The 16,759-nt window shown below is 35.2% G+C and overlaps 1 protein-coding gene across 1 annotated transcript; it reads right to left on the bottom strand.

Moving 5' to 3' along the window:
- Positions 1 to 312: 312 nt before the first annotated feature.
- Positions 313 to 15,975, bottom strand: LOC6051070 (semaphorin-2A; the record flags this gene model as incomplete). Its single annotated transcript, XM_038261277.1, has 8 exons — positions 313 to 1,673; positions 6,700 to 7,253; positions 7,370 to 7,448; positions 9,910 to 10,018; positions 10,095 to 10,411; positions 10,499 to 10,835; positions 15,014 to 15,242; positions 15,603 to 15,975. Coding segments are annotated over 6 exons (1,437 nt in total), but the record flags the coding sequence as incomplete, so codon positions are not given.
- Between the last annotated feature and the right edge of the window lie 784 nt (positions 15,976 to 16,759).

Raw genomic sequence — 16,759 nt, 5'->3', positions numbered from 1 at the left:
ACAGTTATTTTTTTTTCTAAAACCAAGAATCATATTTGCAATACTACTTTATTTATTTGTTTACTTAAAAAGAACCTTTTCAAAATTATATTATGAAAAAATATTGTCTTTTTTCAACTTTTGTCAAACATTATTTCCGGCCCGCTACTACTTCAGAAATTTAGATCTGGTTGGGCACCCCTGCTTCAGGATAGGATTTCCAAAACGAAATTGATTAGAAGGTATTTCCATTGCTTACTTACCTTGTCATCATTTCAAATGGATTTCGGAATTGAGAATCAAATAATCAAAGCCAAACGTTTTTTTTTTTCTTTTCCTTTTTTTATTTTGGTGACAATTATTGTCATATTAGATTCACGTACAAAAAAGCAATTAAAAGAAATCATATTAAAAACATTTTGTTCTTACTTCTCAGTCTTAAACTTCTAATAAAAACTTAGAGCTAGATGTAATACTTTTCTTTATGTACAAGTTCTTCGCTCTCTCTCTCTTTCTTTCTTCAGCTTCCTCATTAGTTTGCTTTCCTCTTCTTTCTTCACCCTGAAACTTTTGTTCACCTAAATTTACAACATTCATTCCTACTAAACTCGGGGTGTTGGTTTCGATTTGTTTTTTTCTTCTATTTTGCCTCAGGGTTTGTTTTCGATTTTCTTGTGTTTTTTGTTTTTTTTTTTTCTCGCATTTGCTTGCCAGTTTCAATTTGCTACTTCCGGTTTTTTTTTGGTGATATGTTTGCGCGTATTGCATATCCGTGCGCGGTCAACACACCACACACACAAAAACACCTTCCACCTCGGAGAGTTTGCTGTCTATCAAATTTCTGCTTTCATTCCGCTCTCTGACAGTTTCCGCGCCGCAAAGTGATGGTGAGTTTCGAAATTTTTGTGGTTTTTTTTTTTGTCGTGTTTCAAAGAATGAAGAGAGAATTTCTTAATGATGATTTTCGCTTTTGTTGTTGATGCTATAATATAGGATGGAGTTGTTGTGGATACTTTATGCAGTGGAGCGAGGAGATTCTTTTTTTTCGAAGCGTGTTGTATGTTCAATTGCTGTTCAAATGCAGTTTTTTTGTGTTGCTGTTGTAGGATTGTGGAAATGTTTGCTCTATAAAGGGGCATTACGGGATTCAATATGATTGTATAAATGTATGCTGTTTGTGTTTGCGGGATGCTGGTTATAGGTTTTGATTTTTCATTGATTTATTTATAACTTCTCTCTGGTTTATTTCGTTATGTTCACGGACTGATTTGTCTTAAGTGTTACATTTTTGTTTTGTTTGCCCGCGAATCTCGAAGCTCCTGCTGAAGAGACTCACAAGTTTCGCGGACATTGAATTGCTTTTCCTGTGTATGTTTGTGATTTCCTTCTTTATGTTTCACTTTCATCTTTTAAAATGCTAGCTTGTTATCTATTCACTTACCTAGTTTTGCTTGTTAGTAAAATAATATATATTAAAACAAAAATTTAATGATTTCGCTTCGTTTTGCCATTCTTAATCTCACGGGTTCACTAACATTTTTTTCTTGTTTTTGTTTTGTTGCGTCTGTCTGTCTGGTTCTGTCTAGTCTAGCCTATTCTAACGATGCCTTTCCAGAAGACTTTCGGCGTGCATATTTACATGTTTTTGTTATGTTTCTCACCGGGATGAAGAGGGTTTAAAAGCGATCTACAGTCTGTGGAAAGAAGAGAAAAGGGACACGATTTAACAAAATTTTAAACCGAAAAAAACTGTGTATCGAAACTATTAACAAAAGTGTCCATTTGATAACATTTTTTGAAACAAAATCGATACGAAACTGAAAAAAAATAATACTAAATGTTTTTTTATTTATGGTGATTTTTCAAACTCTAATGTCAAGAATTACAAGTTTCTATGGAAAGTGAAACTTCGGATAACACGTCTCTAAATTTTTGAAGTTGATGACAGTAAACGCTTCAGACAGAGTTCAATTTCAGGAAATTTCCTGAATATTAATGAAATTTGAAATTCCGAGTAGTAATAGTGTAGAATTATATTAAGCAACTATGCACACCCACGTTTTTCTGCGAGTGTAGTTAAAAACAACCCGAATTTAATAATTCAATTTATTGGTAGAGAAATTTTAGAAAAATCCACACATAAAAGCAGTTCTCAAACCAACCAGAACAATCGTCCAAAGGGTTATTTTTATGCAAAATTTGCTGAACTTTCCGAAAAAAAAATCCCTTCAAAAGCCAAAGGTTGTGTGTTAATGTTACAACTTCGAAAAACTGTTCCAAAATTGTCAAAAAAACATATTATTTTCCATTTTTTTATATGATGACAAATTTTTCGTAATTATCAGCTGAACAACTTTGTTGAACATTGTTACACTCAAAAAGTAACAAAAAACCAAGTCTACTTCAAAATCCCCTTTTTTGAAATATTTCTATATTTTTTCTAAATGGAAAAATTACCCTTCTGAGTTTTTGCAGATACGAAAAAAAAATTAAATTAAAATGGTTGATTTTTTGAAACTATTTTTGTACTTATTCTCGATGAAATATTCATTTTTTTTTTGAATCCAGAGCACGCAATCAAGTCGAGCATCCAATTTTAAATAAAAGTCCTTTAACACTTAATACCCAAACCACCTTTCCAGACTGTAAATTGTTGAAAAACACCACTTTTTTCGAGTGTTCAAAATTTGAAAACTTTGATTGCAAAACAACTAGTGTAAAATGCATTTTAAAACACTTTTTTCATTGAAATGTGAAGACTATGGCTTGTTATTTAAATTTTTATATTTTTTTATTTTTTTGCCCCCCCCCTTGACCTTGGCCAGGGCCGAGAGACAAAAACTTTTTTAAATATTTGCATCGGCCTTATGATTTATGATTTATGATTTATGATTTATGATTTATTTATGCATCGAGCGCCATCGGGTACGTGGACCGAGTTCGACGGAACGGCTGGTTCGACGAGGAATGTCAGGCGATTTGGGACGAGAAGAAAGCAGCGCGGGACAAGTGGCTGCTGCACAACACCCGTGGGAACAAGGACGTACAAACAGTTGCGAAGACAGCAAACCCATCTCTTCCGGGATAAGAAGCGCCGCCTGGAAGAGTTGGAGTTCCAGGATATGGAGCAGTATCGCCCAACGAAACGCGTAAGTTCTACAAGAAACTCAGTCAATCCCGGACTGGCTTCATGCCGCGAGCCGAAATGTGCCGGAATAAAGACGGAGGAATCTTGACGGACGAGCGTGAGGTGATCGAAAGGTGGAAGCAGCACTTCGACGAGCACCTGAACGGCCCAGAGGCGGAGTACGAGGACGACGGGGGAAACGACGTCAGCGGTATGGTGGACGGCGAGGACGAGCCAGCACCCACGATGAGGGAGGTTAAGGATGCCATCAAGAAGCTGAAGAACAACAAAGCAGCGGGTAAGGATGGTATCGGTGCTGAACTCATCAAGATGGGCCCGGACAAGCTGGCGGCCTGTCTACACCGGCTGATAGTCAAGGTCTGGGACACAGAACAGCTACCGGAGGAGTGGAAAGAGGGAGTAATATGCCCGATCTACAAGAAGGGGGACAAGTTGGAATGTAGAACTATCGAGCCATCACTATTCTCAACGCGGCCTAAAGTGCTGTCTCAGATCATCTTCTGTCGTCTGTCGGAGCGAGCAAAGGATTTCGTTACGTACCAAGCCGGTTTTGTGGAGGGAAATCGACGACGGACCAAATCTTTTGCTACGCCAAATCCTCCAAAATGTCGCGAGTACCAGATCCCGACGCACCACCTGTTCATCGATTTTAAAGCCGCGTACGACTCGGTCGATCGCGAAGAGCTATGGAAGATCATGTACGAGAACGGCTTTCCCGGGAAGCTGATCAGACTGGTGAAATCAACGATGGACGGGGCACGGTGCAGCGAAGATTTCGGGGCGATGTCCGACCCGATCGAATCGCGCAAGGGACTGCGACAAGGCGACGGTATCTCCGGCCTCTGTTTCAACATTGGGCTTGAAGGTGTTATGAGGCGGGCGGGCTTCAACATGCGGGCACGATTATCAACCGATCCAGCCAATTCATCTGCTATGCCGACGACATGGACATTGTCGGCGGACGTCGAGGAGGTGGCCAGGCGGTACACCGAATTGAAGCGGGAAGCAGAAAAGGTTGGATTGAAGGTGAATGTGGCGAAGACGAAATATCTGCTGGCAGGAGGAACCGAGTCCCTTAGGGCTCGCATAGGACCGAGCGTGACGATCGACGGCGACGAGTTCGAGGTCGTGGAGGAGTTTGTGTACCTCGGTTCGTTGGTTACGTCGGACAACAACTGCAGCAGGGAAATTCGGAGGCGCATCATCACCGGTAGTCGTGCCTACTATGGACTCCAGACCCTACGGTCTGGTCATCTTCCCGGCGTACAAAGTGCACCATGTACGAAACGCTGATAAGACCGGTCGTTCTCTACGGGCACGAGACGTGGACGATGCTCGAGGAGGACCTGCAAGCACTTGAAGTTTTCGAACGGCGAGTGCTTAGACGATCTTTGGCGGCGTGCGTGAGAACACGGTATGGAGGAGAAGGATGAACCACGAGCTGGCGCAACTCTACGGCAAGCCAAACATTCGGAAAGTCGCCAAGGCTGGCCGGATCAGGTGGGCCGGACACGTCGCGAGAATGCCGGACGCGCTGGTTGCGGCCAACCGAACCAGACTATCAATCCGGTGAAGTTGGTGTTCAATCGGAGCCGTCTGGAACGCGGCGGAGGGGGCGCAACGTGCAAGGTGGTTAGACCAAGTGGAGGAAGATCTTCGAAGTGTGGGAGTTCCGAGTTGGAATTGGAGAGTAGCAGCCCAAGACCGAGTTCAGTGGCAGCGCATCTGGAGACAGCTCATAACCCGGGGGTTGTATGAGCAGTAAAAGTAAGTAAAGTAAGTAAGATTTATGATTTATGATTTATGATTTATGATTTATGATTTATGATTAATGATTAATGATTAATGATTTATGATTTATGATTTATGATTTATGATTTATGATTTATGATTTATGATTTATGATTTATGATTTATGATTTATGATTTATGATTTATGATTAATGATTAATGATTAATGATTAATGATTTATGATTTATGATTTATGATTTATGATTTATGATTTATGATTTATGATTTATGATTTATGATTTATGATTTATGATTTATGATTTATGATTTATGATTTATGATTTATGATTTATGATTTATGATTTATGATTTATGATTTATGATTTATGATTTATGATTTATGATTTATGATTTATGATTTATGATTTATGATTTATGATTTATGATTTATGATTTATGATTTATGATTTATGATTTATGATTTATGATTTATGATTTATGATTTATGATTTATGATTTATGATTTATGATTTATGATTTATGATTTATGATTTATGATTTATGATTTATGATTTATGGTTTATGATTTATGATTTATGATTTATGATTTATGATTTATGATTTATGATTTATGATTTATGATTTATGATTTGCGATTTATGATTTATGATTTATGATTTATGATTTATGATTTATGATTTATGATTTATGATTTATGATTTATGATTTATGATTTATGATTTATGATTTATGATTTATGATTTATGATTTATGATTTATGATTTATGATTTATGATTTATGATTTATGATTTATGATTTATGATTTATGATTTATGATTTATGATTTATGATTTATGATTTATGATTTATGATTTATGATTTATGATTTATGATTTATGATTTATGATTTATGATTTATGATTTATGATTTATGATTTATGATTTATGATTTATGATTTGCGATTTATGATTTATGATTTATGATTTATGATTATGATTTATGATTTATGATTTATGATTTATGATTTATGATTTATGATTTGGATTTATGATTTATGATTTATGATTTATGATTTATGATTTATGATTTATGATTATGATTTATGATTTATGATTTATGATTTATGATTTATGATTTATGATTTATGATTTATGATTTATGATTTATGATTTATGATTTATGATTTATGATTTATGATTTATGATTTATGATTTATGATTTATGATTTATGATTTATGATTTATGATTTATGACTTATGATTTATAATTTATGATTTATGATTTATGATTTATGAATTTGGTAAGATTTCTGGATTTTTTCCAATCACAAAATTCAGAAATATTCCTATTTTATTACTTTGAATATTAAATATGAGTTCTGTTACCTCATTTTAGTCATATTCAAATGGTTCATTGCAATTTTGCCCGCCATCTCGAATTCAAAAACTCTAAATCACTGCAGAATAGGTTAACGGAAAATAAATCTTGATTCGATATTCCAAAGTGATTTTTTCCAAAATCTCCGGATAGTAGAGTCTGGGCTACAATAAATTAAAAGACTATCGAAGTTTTAATTCCAAACCATGATGTTTTTGTAAGATTGCTTTTCATTAAACTCCTCTAAATCCATGGAAAAAAATATGACTGATTTTGCATCAAAATAACATTTCTAGAGTTTTTTATGAATAGGTCCTATCAACAAATGAAACACAATAGCTTATAGGACCTTTAAAAAACTCTAGATTTCAAAACGAGCGCTTTCATCGGAAATGAAAAAAAATCCAAGCTATCCAAGTATTTTAACGCATAAATATATGATACTATAAATTAAAACTTACCTAGTTCCGCTACGCGATGCTCTAACTGACGTCCAGATGAAAAAAGATGACAACCTCTACAAGTTCTTGGAGCCATAGGAGGGAGGGGGTGGGAGCGGTTGGGAAGGGTAAAGGGGTGTGTTATGATGATCTTTCGCAAGCTCGTTGGAATTGGCTAATAATGGTTTTTTAAAGTTTTTTTTGTTGCCGACGCACTGCTGCCGCTGTACCAGAAACAGAATCTTCAAACAGAAATGTGTCCACCGTTTCGAGGAAAGGACGATTGCACCATGCTTCCAGTTCAGGGTTGATTGCTGTTTGCTTCCGGCGTGGTTCCAGGGCTGAACTACGAGAGGGGTGGGTTTTACACAATTTACTTTTCTTGTTTGAGTTAATTTTTTCGTTCATTTTTTCGGTACAGCACGCAGCACATCTCTTTTTTCTGTTTTTTCTTGTTTCTCTTTTTTCTCCTTATTATTGGATCATTAAGGGTATCACAGTTCATTTAGTTGATTGTAGTACCCTACCGAAGGTAGTGGACAAGCTATTCGATGTTGAAGTGTCAAAGTTTGGTCCTGCGAGTCGAAACAGAAGGAGAAAAAGAAGACGAAAGGACAATAAAGTCAATAAAAATCAGTAATGATAATTTTTCAATTTCGTCGAATCGTCCGACGGGAGAGCGGTGCCTTACCTTGGTATCAGACGTTGGGATTGCGTTGGAAAACATCGTTAGGATGTTGATTGCTGTAGTTTTGCTTGGATGAGCATTGCTGTAAGCGAGAACAGATAATAATGGGAGCGTTATCAATTATATGGCTTTTTCCTCTTTAATTTGGAGAGGAGAGGTCTTTGAGCGATTTATTTGAGTGATTTTATGGTAAAAGATGTTTTATTTTTTATCTTTTAAACTTTTTTTTTAATAAATAGGTAATGATTTACTATACAAGAATAATATTTATTAATTTCTTAAATTTCCTAAATTTTATAAATTTCATGATTTTTTGAAATTGTTTGAAATTTTGGAAATTCTTAAATTAAATTTGTGGAATTTTTTGAATTTTTAGAATGCTTTAAATTTTTGAATTTATCGAAATTTTTAAATTAAAATTCTGGAATTTCTTGAATATCTAGAATTTTTAAAATTCATTGAATTTCAAGAATTTCTTAAATTACTTGATTTTTTTGACTTTCTTTAATTTCTTGAATTTCTTGAATTTTTTGTTTTTCTTGAATATTTGGAATTTCTTTAATTTTTTGAATTTCTTGAATTTCTTGAATTTCTTGAATTTCTTGAATTTCTGGAATTTCTGGAATTTCTTGAATTTCTTGAATTTCTTGAATTTCTTGAATTTCTTAAATTTCTTGAATTTCTTAAATTTTTTGAATTTCTTAAATTTCTTGAATTTCTTTAATTTCTTGAATTTCTTGAATGTCTTGAATTTCTTAAATTTCTTGAATTTCTTGAATTTCTAAAATTTCTAAAATTTCTTGAGTTCCTTGCATTTCTTGAATTTCTTGAATTTCTTGAATTTCTTGAATTTCTTGAATTTCTTGAATTTCTTGAATTTCTTGAATTTCTTGAATTTCTTGAATTTCTTGAATTTCTTGAATTTCTTGAATTTCTTGAATTTCTTGAATTTCTTGAATTTCTTGAATTTCTTGAATTTCTTGAATTTCTTGAATTTCTTGAATTTCTTGAATTTCTTGAATTTCTTGAATTTCTTGAATTTCTTAAATTTCTTGAATTTCTGGAATTTCTTGAATTTCTTGAATTTCTTGAATTTCTTGAATTTCTTGAATTTCTTGAATTTCTTGAATTTCTTGAATTTCTTGAATTTCTTGAATTTCTTGAATTTCTTGAATTTCTTGAATTTCTTGAATTTCTTGATTTTTTTTTTTGATTTTCTTGAATTTTTTGAATTTCTTGAATTTCTTGAATTTCTTGAATTTCTTGAATTTCTTGAATTTCTTGAATTTCTTGAATTTCTTGAATTTCTTGAATTTCTTGAATTTCTTGAATTTCTTGAATTTCTTGAATTTCTTGAATTTCTTAAATTTCTTGAATTTCTGGAATTTCTTGAATTTCTTGAATTTCTTGAATTTCTTGAATTTTTTGAATTTCTTGAATTTCTTGAATTTTTTGAATTTCTTGAATTTCTTGAATTTCTTGAATTTCTTGAATTTCTTGATTTTTTTTTTTGATTTTCTTGAATTTCTTGAATTTCTTGAATTTCTTGAATTTCTTGAATTTCTTGAATTTCTTAAATTTCTTGAATTCCTTCATTTTTTTGAATTTTTTAATTTTTTTGAATTTCTTGAATTTCTTGAACTCCTTGAATTTCAAAAATACCAAAATTGATGTTTTTATTTCTTTTAGAACTCTTGTTTTTCTTTGTTTCTGGATTTTTAAAAATATATTCTTTTAAATTTTATTTGATTTGTTTTTGATTTTATTTTTTTGCATGGATTTCTCAATTTCATAATTTTTAATTAACTTGAATTAATTTAATTTTTAATTAAATTAAATAAACTTAATTTTTAATTAACTTTAAAAAATGAAAGTTAATTTCCTTGCGTTTAAAAATAATGTATGTTTGAGTCTATTAAACATGATTTTGAGTATTTGTTATTTTTCGTTGAACAGTATGGCAAAAAAATATTTTTCAGCAAAAAAAATATAAGTTTGAGAAAATCGAAGTTTTTTTCATAAACTTATGATTGCAAACCGACTGTGCTGATGTATAATGCATTTTCCATGCTTTTCTTATTGAAATGTTGAAAATCTTTGCTTGTTTATTAAACTTTAATTTTTTTTTATTTTGTTAGTTTATATTTAAAAAATATTAATTTACAAAACTTGATTGATAAATCAAATCATTTATGTGATCATAATCATAAAAGTCCAGTGCTTTTTACTAAACTGATGCAATGCAATTTTCTCAAGTCACAAAAAGAATCTTTAATCGTCATCAGTTGTGCATTATCGCTTCAACCGTCCAAAATGCCATCAAGCCATTTTATTCCCACTTTTTCCAGCGCACCATTCTCCCTTTCTTCAAATATTTGGCAGAATTGATCATAAAATTGAATCGCCAAAACACATGCCATTGCACCCCTCTCTGCTACGACAACAGACAATAAAACTTTAATGATTTCATTTCGACGGATTCCTGCCCCTTTCTTTTCAGCTCAAAGCGAATCCCTCACTAAACGTTCTCACTCCGCACTTACCGCTTGCTTCTTCTCCCAGGTCTTCATGGCCGATTTGTACTTCTCGAACTCGTGGCACCAGTCCGAGTAAATCTTCTGGTAGTCGTTGCTCTTGTTCGGCGGAGTGCATCTTTGGGAGGAAAAATAAGCAAAAAAGAAATCAAGTATAAAAATTCGCTTTTATACGGTCATTCACCAAAGCTTACCTGTGCGCATCGACGGTGATGTTGTAACTGCAGAGGAGCGACCCCCCCAGGTGGCAGTCGTACCGGCCGCCGTCGGCTTCGTTGACCGAAATCACGACCAGGCCGCGTTCCGTCGTTTCGATGTACTTGGTCGGGTTGTACTTGATCTCGTAGCGGCCCTTCTCCTTCGAGTGGTGGTACCAGGTCACCGACTGGTCCTTCAGTATCTCCGGCACCTTGACGAAGCAGCCCAGGTGGACGCTCTGGCCGTACGTGACGATGATCTTCTTCTTGAGGACGCTCGTGTCGCAGATGTCGTACGTCTCGTTGCCAACGTCCTGGGGGAAAGGAAGAAGATTGGGGGGGATCGATTGAACTATCATTTCTGCGCTTTTATTTTATAAGGACCTAAGAACGAAACCCACCTGCAGCAGCCCGAGCTCGTACGGCTTGCACGTGTTGGTGTCCTTGTCCCAGCCGCAGTACGGATCCTTGACGCACCGGTAGCAGCTGTCGTACCGCCGGTTGCACATCGCCAGGTCGACCTGCTTAACCCGGTAGTCGGTGGCCACGTACAGCGATTTGCGCGACTGGCTGATCTCCATCACCTGGATCGCCTCGTTCTGGGCAATCTCGAAGATGTCCAGCAGCTTCGACTTGGACTCCCCGTTGGACAGGTAGTGCACAATCTTGTAGATCCGGCCGGCGTTCGTGCCGACGTAGTACACCGTGTATTCCTGGTTCAGGATGTCGATTTTGATTCTGAATCGAGAGAGATAGAGATAGATCGAATTACAAACTTAATCATGTTTCAATTTCAAATTAAGAGAGCGGCAAAAAAATTACATTCCAACTCAATTAGGCCACTAGTACACTAATTAAATTCAAACAGCCCGTTGGCCAAAATTCCATACTTTTTTTTTTTGCTCATCAAACCCCGGATTTCAACCAACTAATTGGCAGCTGGGTAGCACGTCCAATCAATTAGTGAGGCTGGGCGGAATCCAGCCTCAACATTTTGCTAACCAAAACCGATCCGACTCGCACGCGCGCTTGTTCGATGATTGACCGACCTCCCATCGCACTCCCATGACATTCCGTCACGTTGTGGTTCCCCATGGAAGCATCAATTGGTGATGGACTCTGGTCACCGTCGGTAATTTGTGGTAATTGTGGTGCACAGTGGAAATTGGGTTAAAACTTTTTCAAAAGAACTAATGGGCCGAAATACTGGATTCAGTTGGATTTTTTACACTTAAAATTAACGATAAATTTGATCGGTTTACTTAATATTCAATTCTCACTGGCAAGGTAAAACATTTTTGAACTTACCAGTGTAAACGGAGTATAGTTAGGCAAATAATAATCAACTGTGTCAAATTATGTGTTGACCTTTTTGATTTAAACATATTAATACGGAAGTGTTGGTCCGAACGTTTTCCGCACGTAATTATTAGTGCTGAATATCTGGGAATCATGTTCCAAAAATCATTTTAAAAACTCAAACATTCCCGTTACAATGTTTCGGATTTTCGCATGAACGAAATAACTGAGTTGCTTCAGATAGTCTATAATTAATTTAAAAAAGTAAATTTGGAAGGTGTAATTTTGGAAGGTTGAATATTACCTCTTTTATGATTTTCAATTTAGAATGAAAATCGACATTACAACAGAAAAGTGGTAAAATTACACATTTTTCTGACATTAATTTAGAATGAAAATCGACATTACAATAGAAATGTCGTAAAATTACACATTTTTCTGACAAAAGAGATGTACCCCTTCCCAGATGTAATATTACGATGATTTTTTTTCTGTATACTTAATTTTGAACTAAAAGCACGTATTCGTGTTTTCGAATACACTGAAAAAAATAATGTAAATTTGGAAGCTGTAATTTTGGAAGGTTGAATATTACCTTTTTATGATGTAATTTTACCTCAATTTAGACTGAAAAAGTGACATTACACCAGAAAAGTGGTAAAATTACACATTTCCAGAGGTAAAATTACACCTTTTTTCTGACATCAAAGATGTACCCCTTCCCAGATGTAATATTACCATGATTTTTTTTTCTGTGTAGTGATAGAGTCAATTCAATGAGTTTATAAACTTGAATAAATTGAAGTTTGTGGCAGAAGTCACTTTTTGCATAGTTTAACATATTGTTTGAAGATTTAAAAATAAGGTTTTCAAAACTTTAGGATCACGAATTGTTTCAAACTACTATCGTTATGTTAAAAAACAGTAAAAAAAATCATGATAATATTACAACCGGGAATGACTTCATCTTTTAAGTAAAAAAAAATACCTCTAAAACTGTGTAAATTTACCACTTTTTCATTGTAATGCTACTTTTTTGAACTAAATTGAAGTAATATTACGTCATGAAAGGGTAAATATTAGACTTTAAAATTTTACACCTTCCAAATAAACACATTTTTTGCTGTTAAAAAAAAAACAAAGACATTGGATATTTTTCCATTTTTTGTAAAATTGATTCGAAATCTCTGGAAAAAGGTTTTGAGCCAAAATCGGGCCAAAAAAATCATTTATGCAACAATAGTAAGGTTTTCAACCCAAATAATGAAACTTTAGTTACACAGTTAAAAAAATGTGTAAATTTGGAAGGTGTAATTTAGGTTGAATATTACCTCTTTTGTGATGTAATTTTACCTCAATTTAGCCTGGCCAAGTTACAATACACCAGAAAAGTGGTAAAATTAAAAATTTTCAGAGGTAAAATTACACATTTTTCATTACCGTGGTGTCCATGATGACCATGTAATATTACCATGATATTTTTTGCTGTGTTCATAAGAATTAATTAATTTAAATAAGTCAATTTACCACACAATTATGACTTATCTTATCTAAAACACCAATTGAAAACTAAATAAAAAACAAACTGAACTAAAATAGAAAAATTTTCCAACCAGAAATCAACCCGGTTCAACCTGAAGCTTGTAGAGGACATTTGAAACTACACAGTAAAAAAATGTGTAATTTTGGAAGGTTTAATATTACCCCTTAAAAATGCAATATAACCAAGAATGCCAGATGCACAGATTTGTCAGTCAGACTTTAGGCATGTTCCAGACAATTTTGGAGGAGCACAGACTTTAAAAAATCTTCATTAAATAAGTATATTTTTTAAATTATCAAACGATACTTATTTCGTTAGTTTTCAAAAGCTTAAAAACGCAATATCGGAAAGATTTTCATGCCTATGAATTGATTTATTTTAATTCAAGACAAATGCACAGACTTTAACATGCGCGATGCTTTAGGTAAAGGAGTTTTAAATGTCTAATTAACACTTTTTCTTTAAATGTATCGTTTGAGTGTAAATTTTTGCTCGGAATACTTCTTAGATTCTGGTGAAAATTTTATCAAATTTAAATTTCTGAATCATTTTTACTTTTGAAACAAGAATCAAAATGTTTATCTTTATTCATTCCCTAGAAAAAAAGGAAAGGTTTAAAGTCTCCGACTAAAAGTTTGATTCCCAAAAACGTATTATTTGATTTTCGGAATTTTAAAATATGTTTGACGAGACTCAAAAAGGCGCGAGAGTTTAGGATGCAGCTAAATCTGGTACTGGAGGTTTGATTTTTTGAGAAAGTGCTGATTTTGAAAAAATAAAAAATATTGTCGAATAAAATTTCAAACAACATTTTTGCAATCGAAAATGATATTACACATTTTTTGTAAAGTGCACAATTTTAAAGTTATAGGCGTTTAAGGTTTAATAGTTTGGTAAATGTTGAGTTTTCAAGCCATTTAAAAATATTTTTATGAAGAAAAAGCACGCCTGCAAAAATATTTAGGAAGCTTCCCAGATTTTACTTTTTTTACATTGTTGATCAGATTGTTAGATGCTAAGATACAGCCTCTTAAAGCATACATTTTGTGAAAAAAAAGTTTTTCTCAGTTTTATCCGAAAAGCTCATGTTTTTCAACTCGCCATATGCTGAAAACTATGTTAAAATTAGCTCGACATTTCAAAATCTAGCACAACATTTGAAAATTTCCAAAATAAGTAATTCTTCATTGTTCTGCATTCTGATATTTCGATCCTGTTTTTTTTTTTTGCTTCAACCATAACACTTATGGCAAACCCAAAACTCAGATATCATTCATTAAACATTTTTTTTTACTATTTCATCAATTATTAATTCTCTACCAACTCACACGAAATCGGGAAACTTTGTCCTAAGGGGTAACTTTGACACCATATTTCCATCTCATCATAGTTTCAGGCTGCAAATTATTGAAAAACACGTCTTTTTCGCATGTCCAAAAATGAAAGGGGTCGTACCGACCCTCCGCCATGAGATATCGAAAAACGGACCTCGGATTCGTGATCAGGGACAAAAGTTACCCCTTAGGACAAAGTTACACGCAAATCGAAGAGGGGTCGGGGCAACTTTTCCCGATTTCGTGTGAGTTGGCAGAGAATTACCCATTTCGAATTTGAATTCATAGGACAGAGTGCAGCGCAAAATAACGCTTTTTTTAGTGAACTTGCTGTATCTCGCTAACAGTTCATTTTAGTTTGAGGTCTACATTAATTATTATGTAAAATTGTCCGGGGAACACGATGGTGATAAAATAAAACAAATACAAGTATACCACCTATGTGGTTGAAGCCTTCCTCACTTCTTACAAATAGATCCTTGTGAATCTTCAGTCTCTTAGGCAGGGTTGCCAGATCTGCAATGTTTTAGACTGGAAGTTTCAGTCGAATATCAAAATTCAAAAATAAAAATGTCTTTAAATCGGTCAATATTGTAGACAATCGCTCAAATGCACGACATACTTTTTATTATTTTCGTTTTAATATTCAACCAAAATCATCAAGATTTTGTCAATTCGAATTCATCGAATTCAAAAAATAATAAAATCAAAAAAAGATGATGAAGCCAATCGTCACTCACTTGTCCACGACGAGCTTGGTGAAGACGAGGTCGCGCTTGTAGAAGACCGGATTGTTGTGCTCGTGGTTGACGGCCCGGTCCATCAGCGGGTGGGACCGGATAAAGTTGAGCACCGAGTCGGGCAGGGTGGACGTATCGTTGACGCAGGTCCCCGGCCGCGGGTCTGGAATCTTCGAGTTGAGCACCGGCAGCCAGGCCGAGTTGGAGGTGGCTTGCTCCTTGAATTTGCCTGCGAGAGGGGGGAAAAAACATAAATCACAATTTAGACTCAGGTTGAAAGCGTTTCGTGATTGCTTGTTTGGGTGTGAACTGTATGTGTGCTTACGCCCCTCTGCACAGAAACACCTTCGAAATAAATCAAAGACGATAAAGTGTGAAAAAGGTCCCTCGACGAAGTTGGGGTAAATTCATTTTCGGCACCCGCGAATGACTTGGCACGCAATATAAATTAATTTGTGGCCGCGAGAGGGCTGCTTCGCGAGCGATAACAGGAAAAAGGCCACGTCAAGGATTTTCGTTCCGTTTAGGGGGGGATTTGAGTATACTAAAAAAGATTTTTCTAAATTTAACTACAATTTTTAAACCTCACCTGCAAACGCTGCGTGCACCTCTCCAATGTCGAAGCTGCAAACGGCCGATCCCACCAGCCCGTTTGTGCTGGTCGTAAAGGTCGCGTAGAACTTGGTCTTGTCCGAGGGCAACTGGTAGACGTCCTGAATTTCGTTGAAGTAAAACGGAAACTCGCCCGCGATGCTGCAGTTGAGGCGTGCCTTCAGGTAGGTGGCCCAGTTCTGGTTCAGGATGTTCTTGCCGCCGGTGTCCTTCTTGCAGACGCGCGCGATCCGCGAGTACACTGCCTTGCCACAGTTGATGTACTCGACGGCCGTCTCGCGGAAGAAAAAGTACACGTACTCGCCGATATCGAACGAACCGACAAAGTTGGGCTCTGGAAAGACAAGGGGAAAGTTGGAAGGTTATTAGCTGAAATGGTGAACTGAAATTTTGTCACATCTGGAATCTTTAATCAAGTTTTCACGAGAATCCAATCTGTTGCCTCAAAATTAGAACCCTTTCGCCAAACCCTGATCAATGACCGAATTCGGATTGATTTCAGCTGGCCGGCAAACTCTTCATCCTCACAGCGGTCAAAGCCATCAGTCGCACAAACAGCATCCCATCCACTGTTCGATTAGAGTAGAATCGTCCCAGACTGGCCCTCAACCCAAGCGGGATAGATCAAGGAAAAAGTCGTTCATTAAACTCCCAGCCTTGATTACGCGCGCCGCACATTGATTAAAACCACTCTCTCTTCTCGAAAAACCGTCCGCGATGAATGCAAATCATTCACTTTCCGTCTCTTCTTCCATCAGCTTGGGGGGTTTTCCTTCTAATTTGCAATCGACGATGGTGGCCATCAGTCAATTTTGCAAACTTTTCTGCCTCCTTTCTACGCCACGTTGGTAATCATGCTTATTATAACTCAAAATTGAAGACAAAAAAAACAAGTTATGGAATGAGTGAAATTGTATTGTCTTTTCAAAATGAAAATTCCACAACTACTTTTAATGATTTGATGCCAGAGAAACCCGTAAACTGGGGTTAATTTGCTTTAAGAAAATTTGTAATTTAAAACACTAAATTTGGCATCGATAACTTTCAGGAATAGTACACCTAGACTGCTCAATTTTATTAACATTTTTTTATGAAAATCATTTTTATTAATCTTATGAATCCGATATATATTTC

The sequence above is a fragment of the Culex quinquefasciatus genome, chromosome 3 (genome assembly GCF_015732765.1).
Source record: "Culex quinquefasciatus strain JHB chromosome 3, VPISU_Cqui_1.0_pri_paternal, whole genome shotgun sequence".
Lineage (NCBI taxonomy): Eukaryota > Metazoa > Arthropoda > Insecta > Diptera > Culicidae > Culex > Culex quinquefasciatus.
The sequence above is the reverse complement of the archived record's forward strand: the minus strand, read 5'-3'. Positions and strand labels throughout refer to the sequence as shown.